Source organism: Astatotilapia calliptera, chromosome 11, assembly GCF_964374335.1.
Source record: "Astatotilapia calliptera chromosome 11, fAstCal68.1, whole genome shotgun sequence".
In the NCBI taxonomy this organism is placed as follows: domain Eukaryota; kingdom Metazoa; phylum Chordata; class Actinopteri; order Cichliformes; family Cichlidae; genus Astatotilapia; species Astatotilapia calliptera.
In genome coordinates this window covers 32,724,184-32,742,916 of record NC_137432.1, presented here as the reverse complement: position 1 = coordinate 32,742,916, position 18,733 = coordinate 32,724,184, and the positions used below count along the sequence as shown (strand labels likewise).

The 18,733-nt window shown below is 38.1% G+C and overlaps 1 protein-coding gene, 1 long non-coding RNA gene and 1 pseudogene across 5 annotated transcripts; 1 reads left to right on the top strand and 2 right to left on the bottom strand.

Moving 5' to 3' along the window:
* Positions 1–2,645: 2,645 nt before the first annotated feature.
* On the bottom strand, positions 2,646–6,571 carry LOC113032678 (uncharacterized; annotated as a pseudogene). Its single transcript, XR_013912166.1, has 6 exons — positions 6,480–6,571; positions 6,227–6,294; positions 5,456–5,744; positions 5,205–5,358; positions 3,554–3,833; positions 2,646–3,240 (listed from the first exon to the last, which is right to left on the bottom strand). The product of XR_013912166.1 is annotated as an uncharacterized LOC113032678 (transcript).
* A 1,752-nt stretch (positions 6,572–8,323) lies between these two features.
* LOC145431861 (uncharacterized) lies at positions 8,324–11,199 on the top strand. Of its 2 annotated transcripts, none has more exons than XR_013912168.1 (4): positions 8,324–8,464; positions 8,667–8,753; positions 9,453–9,523; positions 11,067–11,199. It is a non-coding gene; the product is annotated as an uncharacterized LOC145431861 (long non-coding RNA). The 2 variants fall into 2 exon arrangements; XR_013912169.1 differs by having other exon boundaries at positions 11,064–11,199.
* Positions 11,200–11,947: 748 nt separating this feature from the next.
* Positions 11,948–18,585, bottom strand: LOC113032683 (uncharacterized). Of its 2 annotated transcripts, XR_013912167.1 has the most exons (7): positions 18,365–18,555; positions 17,849–17,933; positions 16,499–16,784; positions 15,064–15,218; positions 12,916–13,195; positions 12,316–12,537; positions 12,126–12,266 (listed from the first exon to the last, which is right to left on the bottom strand). XR_013912167.1 is itself a non-coding variant. In XM_026185715.2 (6 exons), the coding sequence occupies exons 2-6, from the start codon at positions 17,907–17,909 to the stop codon at positions 12,387–12,389; spliced, it is 933 nt and encodes a 310-aa protein (XP_026041500.2). In that variant the 5' UTR covers positions 17,910–17,933; positions 18,365–18,585; the 3' UTR covers positions 11,948–12,386. The 2 variants fall into 2 exon arrangements, 1 of the variants encoding a protein (XP_026041500.2); XM_026185715.2 differs by having other exon boundaries at positions 11,948–12,537; positions 18,365–18,585.
* Between the last annotated feature and the right edge of the window lie 148 nt (positions 18,586–18,733).

Here is an 18,733-nt window from a genome sequence, read left to right as displayed (position 1 = left end):
GATTTTGACTTTCACTTCAGAAGTAAACTTTTGTCTGGCAAGACCAATCAGTGATGTCCACATACTGTGAAGCAATACCCTCTGCAAACCTGGCAAAAGCTGACTTCTTCTATTGTTATGCACAGTGTTGATGTATGAAACGATTTTTCAGTAGTACACTATTTTTATAATTTATTGGTGTCACCGTTTTTATGCAACTTTAAAAGTGTTGAAACATTTTATTTTCAAGCAAACAGTGTTTTGAGGCTTTTGGGAGTCTAGGAAGAAAATAATGTTCTTGTGTTTTAAAATGTACATAACATTGATGTCTATGTGAACTGAATTCACTCAAAAAACATTTTAGCTTAATTGGGAGCAGAGCTTTTGTTGTTGCTTCAGTAATAGTTAGTTTATTGTATAATTTTTATGTCCGAGAAGGTAACGAAAACATCGATTTCTTTGATTTTTTTTGTAAATACTGACTACGTTGTTTTGTAAACTGCTGATGGCCTTTAAAATGTTCTTTGTGCTTCTTGAATTATTGTTTGTTGCCAAAGGAAGTTTTATTATCAAAGCTGCATATTCAGGGTACTGTAGCATATGAAAAATTCATTTTTATGTGACAGCCAATCAGTTATTCGTAGCAGTAAATTTTATGGTAATGGTAGCAGTCGCCGGTTCCTTTGTCGGACCACATTAAAAACATGCCTCATTTGATTTATGCCATTACTTGAGAATAACAATGCCCCTGTCATGTCTGTTTAATAAATATGTAGCTATAGCCAGAAGCGGATCAGCTTGGCTTATTTTGGCAAAAGGACTGGAAAATGGGGAAAAGAGCTTAACTGGCTCCTTTAGAGAGTTATAGGAAAAAAACATAACAGGTCATAGTGTGATAACTTGAAAACGAGGTGACGTAGGATTTTGAAATTGATACCATAAGTGCGTCTACTAACAACTGCGGGCGACCTCGTCGTCAAGGTCAGAGGTCAGGTTTTCTGAAAATCTTGTAACAGGATGACTCCAGATGGAAGTCCAATTGATTTTCAAATTGATGGCATAGGTGCATTTATTAAAAATCTGAAATGAAAACTCTGAATCCCTTTTAGGGAAGAAGTTTGGTGACCTTGGTCTCAAAGTCAAGCTCAGAGGTGAATCTTGGGAACATGACACTCAATTCATATTGTAGGTCTGTCTGCTAAAAATCTCAGACGAGTTTGAATCCCAGTGACTTCGAACTCAAGGTCAGCTTTCTAAAAACCACCTAGGCCATGAATTACTTGTTTAAATAAACCTGAATCTTCACGTCTAAAAGTCGATGGCTTGATCAACAGCTGATGGCTCAAGTTACATTAATATTTTCACAATTTACAATAAAGAACTAAGATTTTGCTCATTCCCTCAAAATACATCTGTACAGAGTTTAACCGTTCAGCTTCAGCCGCCTACAAACAGTGAAGCTTGTCCTGCATTTCTGATTGTCTGTGGTGTCAGGAACGAACCTCAGAGACCATTCTCGTGGGATTTTTACATTGCAAAGCAAATTTCTCATCAAAGTTGAAATATTTTAATTTGGGTAAACATGGATTTGCCTGTAATGCTGCAGTTTTCCCTATTTCAGAGATTTGGTTGGTTTATTTGTCTTAATAATAATCAGATTCAATAAACCCTTGAAGTCAGTTTTATGCCTGTTAAGATTCATAAGTGCCATGACTCCTGGTAAAGGAGTTTTTTAATCTTTTCAGACTTGTATCCCTCTGTATAATCTATGAATCTCTGAGCTTCTTTACTGATGTGTAATTAATATTAAAATGACAATAAAAACCGGCACAATACACTTTCGTACACTTGTGTTTTACACCCTGCAGCACCACAACTCGCCGTGGTGCACGACCTGCAGAAACAGCTGTTTATCACACTGTGCTGCTCTTAGGTGGTGTGATGAAAATGTTTTCCTACAAAATCACAATTCCATGTTCAAGTTTCGTTTGTTTGCTTGTTTTTCCTCCCAGTCCTTGTGCTAAGGTGAGACACAAACTTGTTGGCTATAGCTTAATATTTGGTATACAGACATGTGGTGAGTGTGGCTCTTTTAAAAATGTAAAACTATTCCTGTGAGAGGAGTGAACCACCTTCACCAACAGGAGTAACTCAACCGTCACCACTCAGGTGTTTTTTCTATTGCCACTTTTCTTCATAAGATATTTCCTCCAGTCATTTATAAAAATGTATCAATGATTGTTTTAGTTTATATAAAAAAAGCTGATTTTGTTTGTTTTCTTGACAGATTAAAGATGTGTCTTGGGGTGAATAATTTACCTGACTTTGGAATCAGGAATAAGATAAGATTTTTTTTTTTGTTGAAAACTGTTATCTTCACGGTTGGGAAAAAGTCGTTTCTGTGATGTGAATAAATGTGGCGAATTAATGTCTGAAGATTTTAATGGTGTACAAGCGAGCTTGCAAGTGCCCGGTTTTAAGCAACTGTGCCATTGTCACACTTTCCCAGACACTTTGACAAAATCACTTTATTCCACTCTCTGGCCTCGTTGTGTTTCTGATGTTTTTTCTATTTGTCTATATTTTCTGTATTTAAAAAATAAAATATTTGGAGTGAGCACCATTGCTTTGTCTTAAATGTAGATGTGAAAAGCACAAATCAAGCATTTATTTGAATTTTTAAAAAGATTGTTTATTGATTTATTTGAATCTGGTGTATTTTCCATTTATTTTTTTGTTGGCTGTATTCGTCATGCTTTCTTTGCGCTCTGCACTGCCTTTGTAGACATTCAAGAGTCGCATCAAATATGTCCTGACAGCATTGGGAGAAACTCGCCCACTGACCTGATCACAACACCTGTTTGGTTGTAATGGTGAGGCTGAATGTCTCGTGAGTAACTGCCTTTAGCTAACTGTTCTTTAGCTGTTGTTTACACAAAGTCAGTGTGTGATGCTCAGATTGGAATACAGGTCTCTCTTTATTAGCCTTCTGATTCTATTCTGATAAATTGGCACTGTGTCCCCTGCCTATGATGGCCTACCCCAGTTGTCATAGAGTGATGGATTTCTTTTGATTTGTTAAAATTCCGTAAGTGAAATAATTTTTCCACCTAATCCAGGACAGAACCATAAACCTCCACTTCGCACAGACTCAGATATTCCTCTCTTCCTGGGATGACAACGTTAACGTAGCGGCCATCCATCCCGTTGCATTGGAACTCTTGAATGCCGCCTGCAGGGATACTTGTGATCACAGCACACCTGGCAAAGGAAGCAGAAATCACTTGATTAACCTGGATACTTTCACCATGTCTCTGATGTAATGGTTTTGAATAACGCTGGGTTCTTCAGATTTCACTTAGAGCTGCACAAGGAGCTGACCATGAAGGAGAAAGCTGGCAAGTTTAATCTATTAATGTTTTTGCTTAATGGTTGGAGTCACAGAGTGTATTGATTAATGTACTGCTGCTGCCATCAAGACTGTAAAAGACAAAAATCCCAACTGAGGTCCAATTTGATAATGCTTTAAATTATGCTAAATTATAATGCTTTCAGTTTTTATTCTGTAAAGTACCTGGGATTGCTGTTTCCATTGTTGTCAAGAGAGTCTCCAATGCGAATCTCAGCCCTGTTGAGTCGTTCTGGGTCAGAATCAGAGTTGACTATCTTAACAGAAAACACTTTGTGTGTTTTGCGCAGGTCAAGTCGCCACCAGGGGATGTTGTCATAGCTTGTCTGAGTGCAGGATCCTTTTTCTGGGTTGCTGTTACGATTTCCATCTATGGCGTTATATGCAAGCCCTAAGGGCTGCACTGATGACTGTGTGGCTTTTCCTTGGAGTGCAAGGTTCTCTCCTGCAAAATAAGGTTGAGGGATTTATGTTCTCATCACAGACACATCAAGACAGTTTACTTGAATGGATGAGATGATCAACGCAGAGACCTTTAAACAAGCTCTCACAACTTTTGTTTTTTTTTTTGGGGGGGGGGGGGGTTTGTGGAGCCAACTGAAATTTTAAAAACTGTGCCGTACTTGTTTTTTAAATTTTTTCTCAACAGTTTAATGGTTACACTTTTTGGCATCTTCCTGGAAGAGAGCTGCTCGCTTCCTCAGTTTTCCAGAGTACAGTTCAGCAGTGACTATAGTGGCTTGCAAAAGTACTCGGCCCCCTTGAACTTTCCCACATTTTGTCACATTACAGCTACAAACATGAATCAATTTTATTGGAATTCCACGTGAAAGACCAACACAAAGTGGTGTACACGTGAGAAGTGGAACGAAAATCATACATGATTTCAAACATTTTTTACAAATAACTGCAAAGTGGGGTGTGCGTAATTATTCAGCCCCCTTTGGTCTGAGTGCAGTCAGCTGCCCATAGACATTGCCTGATGAGTGCTAATGACTAAATAGAGTGCACCTGTGTGTAATCTAATGTCAGTACAAATACAGCTGCTCTGTGACGGCCTCAGAGGTTGTCTAAGAGAATATTGGGAGCAACAACACCATGAAGTCCAAAGAACACACCAGACAGGTCAGGGATAAAGTTATTGAGAAATTTAAAGCAGGCTTAGGCTACAAAAAGATTTCCCAAGCCTTGAACATCCCACGGAGCACTGTTCAAGCGATCATTCAGAAATGGAAGGAGTATGGCACAACTGTAAACCTACCAAGACAAGGCCGTCCACCTAAACTCACAGGCCGAACAAGGAGAGCGCTGATCAGAAATGCAGCCAAGAGGCCCATGGTGACTGTAGACGAGCTGCAGAGATCTACAGCTCAGGTGGGGGAATCTGTCCATAGGACAACTATTAGTCGTGCACTGCACAAAGTTCTGGGGGTGCTTCTCTTCAGCAGGGACAGGGAAGCTGGTCAGAGTTGATGAGAAGATGGATGGAGCCAAATACAGGGCAATCTTGGAAGAAAACCTCTTGGAGTCTGCAAAAGACTTGAGACTGGGGCGGAGGTTCACCTTCCAGCAGGACAACGACCCAAAACATAAAGCCAGGGGCCAGGGCAACAATGGAGTGGTTTAAAACAAAACATTCATGTGTTAGAATGGCCCAGTCAAAGTCCAGATCTAAATCCAATCGAGAATCTGTGGAAAGATCTGAAAACTGCTGAAGAAGAATGGGCAAGAATTTCAGTCTCTAGATGTGCAAAGCTGGTAGAGACATACAAAAAAAGTATGGTGAGAAAGAAAAGGGTGTTGTTTAATTTCTTACCAGTTGGGGCATGATACCCATAAACCTCCACTTCACAGAGTGTAAGAATTCTGTTTGAACCTGTGACAGCACAGTGACATAACGTCCCTCCACACGATTACTGAAAGTTATGGTGTGTGAGCTCCCTGCAGGAATTGAAGAAATTATAGCAACCCTAAAAGAGAGGAAGAAGCCTGTAGTCTCAAGTCTTTCTATTATACAGAAAAGTTTCAGATAAATACTGAATACACTGGAAATTATCAGTGACTCACCGTGGGTTTGCAGCGCCATTGTCTTGTAACTTGTTGCCAATATGAATCTCTGCTCCATTGATCCTTTCTTCGCAACAGTCTTCTCGATTGGTGATGATCATGGAGGTGATTATATAGGACTCCAGCAAGTCTACTCTCCACCAGGGGTTTGCCTCTGTTGCAGTGTGACTGCATGATCCATAATTAAAGTGAGATTTACGGTTTCCATCGTTAGCATTACCCGCTGCTGCAAATCCACCCGGGTCGATTAGACTTGACTGCGTGGCTTTTCCACGTAAAGCCACATTTTCTGTAAAAGATATAAACATATTTTCATCAGCTTTGTTTTTCCTTTGGAGGAATTGATATCATCCAAAAACCTGTGTGTTCAATCTACGATCATTAGCTTGACATGAAAGTTGAGCCTTTAGGGTTCCAAGTAGTAACAACACACATGACTTTCTCGATCAGTTCATTTTGGTTATTGCTTAGCTTTTGGGCATCATCTTCAAGAGGTTAATATTTTGTTGTTGTTTTTTTACAGATTTGACTTAACACGTATTGGATGGAACGCCATGAAATTTGCACAATCAATACATGTCATTAACTTTGGTGATCTTTTTTTTATACAGTTAGGATGTCCACTTTTATTTTTTTAATTCTACTATGATTGGATCAGCATGCCATTTTTATGTACATTCACATTTGTTTTACAGTTAAAAATAATACTACTGCATCTAGTGATCTTTTATAATTGATCCTAATGTGCTGGTATTTGTACATCGTACTTACGGTAAGTGAAGACTGAGGACATCTGCACAAAGAGGAGCAAAAGAGATGCTCTACTGAAGCTCATAATTCTGTTTGATACAAAGAAGATAAAAAAAGATTTAGGTTAGGTAATTTAGGTTTTTCCAAATGTGCAGGTACTGGAGTACAAAAACTGAATACATGCACAGTCAAGTGCAAATCTGTCAAAAAGTTCCTTAATACAGTGAATTGTTGAAAAATGTAAGATGACTGAAATAAAAATGTTAATTCTTACCCTGAATTTGTTCACGTAATCAAAAAAAGAGTCAACTCTCAGGCAAGGCAAAGCTTATCATTACTATTTACTTTAAATACCATATTCAGCATGGACACTATCCAATCACATTACATTACAGAGTTTACTCCCACCACTTATCACCTTTGGACAGCTTGAAATGTTTTGACAATGTTTATATAATGCACTTTGTGTGTACACACACACACACACACACACACACACACACGTAGGAAAATATTTAGTATACACATCCAGAAATGCATACACTATTATATATTGTACATATCGTTAGCTTCATAGCATAATTGCCTAAGTCATTGGACTAAGTCAATGACTTAGGCAATTATGCTATGAAGCTAACGATATATTTATTAGTTTCAGGTTGGCCATTCTTGTATTTTGCTCGTTTGTGTTGTTGTGTTTGCACATCTCTTGCTTGTGGGGCTCGCACACAAGAATTTCACTCGCATGTGCTGTGCCAGTGTGCCTGCACATGTGATGTGACAATAAAAAGTGATTTGATTTGATTTGATTTGATTTTCGTGTTTAATATTACTATTTGACTTTGTTTTCCCGAGTGGATCATTACGGTTTTGCCATACTGCTCCACTTTATTGAACTTTATTACTAATTTATTTTTTACTTTTAAGTTATTACAATTGGAAGAGACATGACCGAGGGATAGGAAAGTGAAAGATGTAGACAAGAGAAGTTGAAAAAAAGAAGAGGGACCGTGAGGAAAGACACTAAAAATCTGCTAGATCACCTGCTGGAAAAAAAAGGAAAACAAGCATCCTGGCAGAAGTAACAGAAAATGATTTATTCTTGGTCAGAACCAATGACTAGTAAATGGTCATCTGTGGAACAAACAACTTCTTCATTGAGATCAAGGAGTCGACTTGCAGTCAAATCTCTGGAGGGGGATTTTAAGTCACATTAGTCATCAACACCCTCCAGTCATATCAAGTGATAGTCTTGCAAACATGTTACAGAGCATTAATGCACATTCAGGTCTCACAGTGCTATTTGACTGGAAATTACTGCGTTAAGTCTTTTATCTTTTTACATCTCTTTTGTCTTCCACAATTTAAACACATCATCAAAAGACCGATATTAGTTGTGTTGTACACTGTAACAATATTTCCAGTTGTCATTGTGATGTTGTAGTTACACCTTTATCTACAGGTTATGTTTTTTTTGGTTTTCCATATAATTCAAAAAGTCAGCATTTTGTTGATTACTGAACTTTGTACTTAACAGTTGAGTCAACATGAAGGCCTATCAAAATATTTGCATGTCGTTACCTCACTCTCTGCTTGGGTAAGTATTACACAGTTTAGTGTCACCACATGAATGGACTGTAACGATGCTCTCAATAACTATAACTTTAAAAATAAAAAATCTAAAATATAATAATAATAATAAAAATAAATATAGCATAAAACCACCAGTCCCTTTTTTTTAATTAAACATTAAAATGTTGTATAACTCATACTGGTCAGCTAGCATAAAACATGGAAGCACTTTGACATTCTAGTATTCTAGTACCGCAGGGAAAAGGGAAACACCACCTGGGTCTGGGTGCAGTTCCCCCCCCTCCAGGGGCGGGGGCACCTAGACCCGGTTTGTAGAGTACGCTTGGGGAGTGTGATCGTGTGTACAGCAGGGGCGGAGCGTGGGGGTGGCTTACTGGGCTTAAGCCCGGGTTGTTTTGTCAGAAGCCCGGGGTATTTTGGAGTGCAATTTTTTCATAGTTAGATGCCTGGCTGACAACTGTATAAAACAAAAAGTACACACAATATTCGAAGCACATAGTGCACACTGTGGGAATTTACGACTGTGCGTGAATCCCCCCCTGATATTGGTATGATCCAAGCTCAGGCACTAAGCGACTGAGCGAGGGGGCGGGGCAGCTGCTGCCCGTCAGTGCGCTGTTGGAGAGACGGAGCCAGCCATACTAAGGAGAGCTTAAGTTTGACCAGGTACCAAAGCAAATCATTCGTACTGTACAAATAATGTAAATATGACGGTGTATCACGAAAGATTGATATCAAACTGATCACTTGACCAATATTACGTTACTTGCTCTTCAAGTGAATCAACAAATGGCGAAATGAAAAGCCGAACAAATGCTATTTTTTTTTAGAGAGTCTTAGCTTACATGTGTTTATTTCATATTTTCAGTTCTTACCCTCCCCGACTAAATCGGTTTCAGTTATGTACTGAAATATAAGAATGGACATTAGAGGGTTCTTTCAAAGAAAAACTCAGGTAAATGTTATTTTATATATTATGCTTTGTATGTTGTTCAGTATATTTGTATGCAAAACAAGAGGAATTTCAGTACACAGCAGGATATTCACATTTGTAACCAGATATTTACACTTTAGGGAGAAAACATAAAACATTTTTACTGCACAACATCAATTTAGAGTAAACTTTTGTTTTAGATAAATATTGAAATATCTTTTGAATTAGTTAAATGTCACAATAAAGAGAGACAGAGCTTTCTGTTTTTTATCACTTTCATCAAATTTAGGAGTACATGTACACTAAGTTTATTGTTAATTAATAAGAAAACTCCAGCCAATTCCATTCTGAGCTGAAGAAGCTTCTGATAGGTTAGTAGAGTCCATGTGAGTAAACAGGTGGCACACCTGTGGATGCATATAAGGCAAAACACAGAGTCTGTTTCTTTGACATGGGAAAATCAAGAGATGTCAACCAAAACACCAGGAAAAGAACTGTGGAGCTCCATAAGTGTGGCTCAATTTTGAATACAATTTGGTGCCATTTGCAATTAAGAAATACAGACGATTTCTCTCTTTACTCTTAAAGTTAACAAATATGTTTTTTATATTTATCAATCTAAAAAAATAAACATTTAGTCTGATTTGATGTTACAATTAAAAAGTGTTTGTGTTTTTATCTGAAGAGTTTGTAAATATCTGTATATTTGATGATTGTCAGCACAAAGAGAGAGAGAGAGGAACAGAGAGGGAGATGGAGAATGAGGACAGAACAGAGATGAACAAGAGCAGGTGAGACACACATGTTAGTCAAATGGTTGTTTACCAAAAGTATCACTGTATCATAGGTACTCGTGTATCTCATACCTAGTGTTTCTTTTTAGGTTTGTTATTTTTCAAATTCTATATTTATTAAGTTATGAAGGCTTGTTTGCACAACAAGGCTAAATAATTATATAAACCTTTCTCAATCTAAATATTGTACTTTGGTAAAATTAAAAAATAAATGTAGTGCAGGTCTATGATGATTTTTAGTGCTACTATCATCTAGTTCTGATTCTGGTTCTGTCTTGGTTAAGTCCCAAGTAGTGCTGATTTTGAACTGTTGTAGTCCTGTTTTAATTCTGGATCAGTTCTTGGTCTGGTTGAATTGGGGTTTAGTCCTCGTGTCTTGATACAGCCCCGACTTTGTTCTGCCTTGCTGCTTAATTAAAAAACTAGTTTAAGGTGTTCTGCACATGTGATATATATTTTTCCCTATATGAAGTCATTCTTTTTTGAACAAAACTCAAAACAGAGCCAATTAATCTTTCAGTCATTTCTACCCCCCCCCCCCCCCCCCCCCCCCAAGGGAAAAAAAATCCCACATGCATACTATCCTTTTGGGCTAAGCCCCGGGTGTTTCAAATGTCTGGCTCCGCCTCTGGTGTACAGCGTCTCTTTATGTCTGTCTCCACGTTGGTTGAGTGTGGAGTAAGTGCATATGAGAGCATGAGGGTGGGAATGGATGTTTGTATGTGTGTGCCTGTATGTCTGTGTCTATATGTCAGGTTGGGTGTCAGGCGCCACCTCTCTGGGGACATCTCAGGCCCTCCAAGGTTTGGAGGCCTATCTCCCCCTACCACCACTTCCCCTGCCAGTGGCGGACCCCCTCAGACATCGGTGCGTTGGTGGTTCTTTGTGTCCGGGGATGGGCGTCCAGGTACACACCGGCTCACTCCTTGGCGGCCGCTTATCGGGGCCTGGAGCCTGGGGCTCGCTCGGGCCACTTCGGAGGTGGGGTGCCCCCGGCCTCTCGGCCTGGGGCTCGGTCACTCAGGCGCAGCTGGCTGCCGGCGGAGCTCACGGGCGCGTCACTGCAACTCCCCCTGGCTTCTGCTCCGCGGCTGCTGAGTGAGCCCTCATCTGGGACTCTCCTCAGCTCTTTCCGGGACAGTGGCGCAGCTGCCCCTCTGTTGGTCTTCCTTGGTCTCTTGTGTTCTGGGGGCCTCTGGATGTCTGGAGTTTTGATCTCCTCCACACCTGCTTCACGCCCTGGAGGACGGGGCTGTGGCCCCCCCACACCCTCTAGCAGATTATTACATGAAGGAACCTTTTAAAAAAACAAAAAACAAGCGCGTCCATGCTCACAGGTGTACACACGGGTGATCACACCCACAAACTACACCCTTTTTGGCTCCTACCTCAAAGCACACTGTGTTCTGTTGATCTTATGTGCTGCACAATAATGTTTAACATTTAGTATTTACTGTCATATTCCCATATATCATTGTGATGTTGTTTATTCTATTACTCTTGTTCTCTTCTGCTTGCTTTCTTTTTTCTTTCTCAGCAGGTGATCCAGGTGATTGATATATGCATTTTTTTTCTCTGCCCGTTCTGTTGGTTTTTGTCTTTTGCCCTTCTCCCCCGTCCCTCTTCTCAGCTGTTTCTCTTTCCCTCTTTCTTTCTCCCCTTCTTTCCCCCAGTCAAGTCTGTCCCGTATTCAGTAAGTGAAAATAAAATAAACAATAAAAGGTGAATCAAATGGACCATTACGGCAAGGCTGGGATGGTCAGTTTGGTAAAGTAAATCCGTTGGGCACCTTTCTTTGCCTTTAGACAACAATTCTGATGGCAAAAGAGCCAAACGGGACAGGCCAAAAAAAACAAAAAACAAACAAAAAAAAAAAACAATATTTCCAGTTGTCATTGTGATGTTGTAGTTACACCTTTATCTACAGGTTATGTTTTTTTGGTTTTCCATATAATTCAAAAAGTCAGCATTTTGTTGATTACTGAACTTTGTACTTAACAGTTGAGTCAACATGAAGGCCTATCAAAATATTTGCATGTCGTTACCTCACTCTCTGCTTGGGTAAGTATTACACAGTTTAGTGTCACCACATGAATGGACTGTAACGATGCTCTCAATAACTATAACTTTAAAAATAAAAATTCTAAAATATAATAATAATAATAAAAAAAATAAATATAGCATTAAACCACCAGTCCCTTTTTTTTTATTAGACATTAAAATGTTGTATAACTCATACTGGTCAGCTAGCATAAAACATGGAAGCACTTTGACATTCTAGTATTAAACGTCTAAATGAAATTATGTTAAATTTCTCCCCACACCTTTTAAATACAGCACATAATAAAAAAAAAATAAAAAGTTATTATTTTTAAAATGTAGAAAATTGTCTAAATGACAAATAAATAATAAAATGAAAAGAAAGGTTTTAAATGGTTTTATTGTATTTCAATAATCATTACATACAGCTTTTTCTTTCTTCAGCAGGTACAATGACAATCCATCAATTGCTTATGGTAGGAAAAAAAATTTGGAGCTGAAAACATTTCCAGACATCTATCACAATGTGCAGGTTGTATACATGTTTATCTGATTTTGCTTTTATATTGTCTGTATTTATCTTACAAAGTATTTTCAGTCCTCTATCCTAAAGTCTCATCATGCAGTCACAGAAAAACTTAAAATGAGCTGTGTGGGAATTCAGTTATAGATAGATAGATAGATAGATAGATAGATAGATAGATAGATAGATAGATAGATAGATAGATAGATAGATAGATAGATAGATAGATGAGTGATTAGTAAGTGACAGTTGAGTTTTGGTTCATATGATCATGTGTAAAAGTTGAATGTTATGAACCTAATCAAGTTTAGATCCATACACTTCAACTTCACACAGACTAAGGAACTCTTCTCGGGCCGGGATGACAATGTTCACATAGCGGCCGTCCATTCCATTGCATGTGAAATTAGCAACAGCACCTCCCGCGATGTTTGTGATCACTGCACACCTGGCAGATGAAACAAAAAGGTTAGCAAGTTTTGTATTTTAAAAAATGTCTTAAATTAAAAAACACACAGGGATTTTGAGAGCTATATACACTTTTCAGTTCAGGTTTGTTGGAGGACTACACATGCATGTTTTTGTGTTTTGTTTTGGGTAGTTTCTACATTTGGGTAGAGCTAAAATAGTAAAACAAGTCTACACCACCATTCTCATCATGGCAATTAAAATTATATTATAAAAGGAATTTCTGCCATTTGTGAGACTGAACGGCTTTTCTGTTGTTTCCACAAAGTCTGTGAAACTGGCATCGGTACTGGGAGCAACTTGCCAGGTGTTTTTACAGATTTTAACAGACTTCAAAAGTCAACAGTCTTTAAACTACCTGGGGTTGTTGTTGCCATTGTTGTCAAGGGAATCTCCAATGCGAATCTCAGCTCCGTTGAGCCGTTCGGGGTTAGAGTCAATGTTGACAATTTTAACAGAAAACACTTTATGGGTTTTGCGCAAATTAAGACGCCACCAGGGGCTGATGTTGTTGTTTGTGTGAGTGCAGGAGCCCTCTTCCCACTTGCTGTTACGATTTCCATCGATGGCATTGTATGCAAATCCAAATCCATACAACGATGACTGTGTGGCTTTTCCTTCAAGTGCAAGATTGTCTCCTGCAAAAGGAATAAATTGATAAAAATAACTGTCAACATCTGCATGTGTTTGCTGTTAACAGTTACAGTTAGTCTTGAAGAAATGCATGCCATTTGATTGACTTTTTCAATGTATTATTTCTTTTCTGTTCCAAGGTTAAGTATTTGAGATCAATTCCCAATGATCAGGTGATCCCCTATAATAGCACTTGGTAATGGTGAAAGGAAGAACTTCTTTTTAACAGGACCTCCAGCAGAACTAGACTGCAGTGCAGGTGCAGTGATTTGCTCTTTTTGGTGTGGTGAGCACCAAAACACAAAAAAGAACAGCATATAGAGACTATGATTAATAAAGAGGACAAAGCACTAACTGTGTTAGAGATAATATCAAAGTCACACGCTGAGCATGCATGTTTTCATACTACCTGATAGGGAAAAATATGCCAACAGTGGGAGTTTCAGACAAGCGAGGGAATGAGACTCCCTGTCGTTTGGGTTTCACAAGGAGGTCGAGCAAAATGCAGTAATTTGCAAAACATGCTGTAAAAACTTTTGCCGCAAAAGGCTGTAGTACCATGAATTTATTCCACCAGCTGAAAAGTCATCCACTACAAAAAGGCTGTTTTAAACTCCGCATGTCAACGTCTCCCCACACCCAAGAAAACATGAACCAGCTGTGATACCTGTGGCTGTTCTTGGTCAGTCGTTTTATAGTCACTATCTAGACTTTTGTTTCTGTAATTTGAGGTGATCACATTTTTGAAAATAAGATTTGTTTTTGAGGTTATTTAAGCATATGGTGATGTTTTATTTTCCTCATATCTCCTAGCCCAAATCCCCAGCAGCCTGAGTGTAGACCAGCTTGATACCTGGGTTTCATACCCCAGGGCTCTTTCTATTTTACCTTTGTAATGTCAAGGAAGATGTGATTTCGTGAGGACCCAAACGCAGAACACAGAGAGACAAAACTATAACAATTTATAACTATAACTATAACGGTTTATTAAGGAAGATGATAAGAACAGGTACTGAAGCAGATAACAAAAATAGAAAAGAAAAACTGGCTGTGGAAAACTAAACTGGGAAAACTGAAAAGTACAAGAAAACCCAAAATAAACCTCTCGGAGAATGTAACCCAACTTACAAATACTCCAAAACTGAAATAAGCCCACACTTGGAGATGAAAGTGCTCTAAGATGTGATGGGGTCTGATCATTCCAGACTTCGTTCGTGAGAAGATTGTTAATTCAATCTTGAATTTAACAGGAAACCAATGATGAGAAGTTAATATAGAAAAATATCATCTCTCTTTTGAGTCCCTTTTTGAATACTAGTGTTTTGGATCAACTGAAGACTCTTCAGGGATCTTTTAGAACAATTTGATAATAAGTAATTGGAATACTAAAAAGTATGGACTGGTTTTCAACATCTTTCTGAGACTAAATGTTTCTAATTTTACCAATACTGTGCAGATGACAGAACGTAGTCTTACATATTTGTTTAATATGCACATTTATGAACATATCCTGGTCAAAAATGACTTAAATATACATCAGTGTTACTGGAGACAAAAGTAATACAGTCCACAGTAAGCACCTGGTTAGGCAACATGTTTATAAACTTCCGGCCGAGAACAATATTACAGATCATTCAGCGCAGTATGTCTATTGGATATAACTTAACAAATTCATTTTGTTTTCTGGGTTCTAGATAAATAAAATTGGGTGTCATCTGCATAGCAGTGAAAATGTATGTTATCTATGCCAACAATATTACCTAAGACAATTTTTTCTTTCTTAAACTAATAAGACTAGCATCACTGGGATTCCTACGAATTTGGCTGTAAGGCTGCATACTGTCCATCTTTATGTAATAGCTCATATTCTTACCAGTTGGAGAACGGTATCCATAGACTTCCACTTCACAGAGTGTGAGAATCTTTCTTGAACCAGGCAGAGTCAATATAACATAGCGCCCCTCTGCTCGATCAGTGAAAGTCACACTGAAGGATATGCCAGCACCAACTTCAGAAATTTCACCAACCCTAACAAAAAGTGTGTGAGAGAGAAATATAGGATATATAGCTTTAGTGTCCTTGTGTGTAGCTTACCAGGGTAACATATTAGAACATGTGATTGTCAGTAATACAGTTGGTTCCATAAGTTGTTGGACATTTTGTAGGTTTTTAAATCAAATGATATGCAGCTTTCAGCTTTGGTTCAAGGGATTTAAGATTAAAATTACATCGTTGTTTAGGAATTACATCTGTCTTAATACATATATTATCACAGGCTAAAAATTAATTGGACAAACTAACATAATTTTAAAAGTAAGGATTGTTTTTAACCCCTTACAATGAACAACTGCTTGACGTCTACAACCCATGGACATCAACAAGTGCTGTTTAGTTGCTTGAGATGTTCTGCTAGGCCTTTACTGCAGCTACCTTCAGTTGCTGCTTGTTTCTGGGTCTATCTGCCTTCAGTTTTTCACTGTCCATTTGGACAGTGTCCAGTAAGTTTTACAGTATTTAGCTGAATCTGACGAGTTCTGCAGTTCTGTACCCTGTATGCCTCAAGATTCATCCAGCTGCTTCAAATGGCAGTAACATCTTCAAACACTCTCAGTCATACACTGCCTATACCATCAGATTGCCTCCAGTATATTTTCAGATAATATGGTTTTCGGTCTTATATTTAAAATTACTACAAAAAGCCTCAGGGAGTCTCGGGGAACAGGCCTAACCTGGCCATAAAACTGCCTGCCAAGCTTTAACTTATGAGACTTTGAAAATGTGTGTTTAAAAATCGTTATAATTCATATACACTTATTCCCTTAAATTAAATCTGGAAGTTTTAACTTCATTGACATATCAATTAGCTGTTTTAAATCAATTCCAAAATTGGTTTGACTGACACAAAAATTGTGTCAATCCAACAAATTGTGGGCCAAACTTTAGAGCAAATCAGACTTTATACTGCTCAGATGTATTTTTAAGTAGTGGTATATCTGTAGCAAGCAGCCGGAAGTTATAGAGCAAAAATGATGGCAAATGAAGTAACAGATGTTGAGCCTTCAAAACTGTTAACTGTCCGCTTTCAGACTATCAATATTTGATTTAACTATAACCACATGTCCAGAGATATAAACCCTTTTCTCAAAACTGACAAACAAAGGAACAACCTCTACTGCTATCACTGATCCAGTTTGAAAGACAGCGGTAAGCCAAGATCGCTAACACCAAGAGAAACAGAAAAAGGCTAAATAAAAGATAAAAAAACTCTCTGTATAAATTGATTGTATTTTTTCTTTATTTGTACTAACTTTGGGTTTCCTAAACCTTCGTTGTTCAAAGAGTTGCCTATGTGGATCTTTAGCCCGTTGAGCCTTTCATGACAGCAGTCTCCTCTGTTGGTGATGGTGACAGAAGTGATGATGTAGGACTGAAGCAGGTCCACTCTCCACCAGGGACGGTTCTGTGCACTAGTGAGTGTGCACGATCCCGCCCTGAAGTCAGAGTTACGGTTTCCATCAATTGCATTGTGGGCAGCTGAGAGGACGTGGTCCTCAGAGATCGACTGGGCTGCTGTACCACGCAAGGCCACATTTTCTGTGAATTAGGGAGTCACAGAAATAAGATAAAATAATAGGAAAGACATTCAAACAGACAGCAAAACTGCCCAAGCATCTAAGTTGTTGCACATGAGTTATGAGGTATTTATTTATGTGACCTAATTTCTACTGGAATTAATAAAGTATTATAATTATTTCCTTTCTGAGTTAGCTTATGCAAGACAGGTTTGTTTTGTAGTATGACCTTCAGAAAGGTCAGTCTAGCTTTTACAGCAGGACAACATAAACCACAAACTTTTATGCAGAACACAATTCTAAAAACCAAAATATACTGTATATGAATTACTTATAGGCACTTGCTGCCAGAGTTGTGAAAGTCCAAAACTAGTCGTCTTGGAGAAAATAACACCAATACTTTAAGCAGTCCAGACAGTCAAATTATAAAGATACATTATTTGATATTATAATGTATTTTGAACAAGCATGTCAGTATAATTATTTTACAAGACTCCTACAAGCAGACCACTCTGAATGTGTCAGTAAATAATATTCTGTTTTTCTCTACGCATGCAGTTAGTTTGTTGATTTGCAAAGTTTTCAGTTGAGTCGTTTGCAATAGCGTAACCCTTCTGTGGATTAAATCTGCATGTAGTCTGATTTCTCATAGTTTCCATAGATTTCTGATTTCATTTTTCACTCCTGTATCAGAATGCATAAATCCCTTTCCCATTGCCTGTCTTTTTTACTGGCGATTAAAAACATACAGAAAATACCTGTACTTTGTACTTTGCTATATTATAGAAATAAACTGTCTGCACCAGCATTTTTCACACATTAGTAGATCATCTGCACAACTTTCCAATCTCATAGGTGATTTTTTGTTTGTCATTAAGGCCTCATGTTAATTAGCATTATGTAAATCTTTGAATTATGTGATAACCCCCCACTTAAGCATTTGTGGATTTTTAAATCAGGAGTATTATCTCTTGGCAGCAGGCATTTTCATAGCTACTGAGGCAAGGACTGTTGCTAAAGGACATTTTGTATGATGCTGATACGCCATTTTTAACATTTAAGACATTACTCTCATGTCACACTTACGATAAGTGGAAGTCGAACTCGTTCTTAAGAGGAGCAGCAGAAGGAAAACACTTGTTTTCATTATTCTGGTTAAGAAAGATGATATCTGTTGAGAACAAACAATATTTAGTCCTTTCTAGTTCCTAGTTATTAGTTATTACTGTAAGTATATTCCATTAGGACTCTTTCTTCAGAAATAAGCTAAGTCTATCTCTTTTTTCCCTGTGGAATCTGGTCAGTGAGAGTCAAAGGCTTTAAAACAATATTTTTCCAGGTTTTTTCCTTAAATGGTGGGAAGCAATATGCACAATTTGTAGACTCTGAAGAAATACTAGAAGTAAAGTCTCTAGCAGACACCATTTATTTGTTAAATCAGGTTGCCATTCAATGTTTTCTTTTCAAAGAAAAAAAATAAGTTGCTATACAGATGGGGATTTATACTGGAAAGTGATCTTACAATTGAGTTCCTCTTTTTGTCTGTAACAGATGGTCATTTCTAACTGTGCTTTTCATAAATAAAAGAAAGAAAAGTGTTACCTGAGGATCCGGACAAAGCAGTTGCCTTTTTCCTGAAACAAAAGCTGCTATTTCTGTTTGTTTTTATCAATGCATCTCATCTCTCAGCTGAATCACACCAAACCAAACATTAAAATTTATCTCATATTCCTCTTCAACTCTGTCTATTCACGACCCAGTGGTTTGTTCCCAGGCATCTGTGTTCCACTTCCAGTCATGACCTAACTTTCTAACACAGTAATGCAGATTTTTTTTATTTTTTTTTTTTACTGATTATTTTGCAACATCCTTGTTCTTGTACTTGCGTCACACACTGTTGTTCAAAAGTTCGGGATCGCCTCGAGCTTTCAGAAAATTGATAAAGGTTCCAGGGCACCAATAACTGTTTCT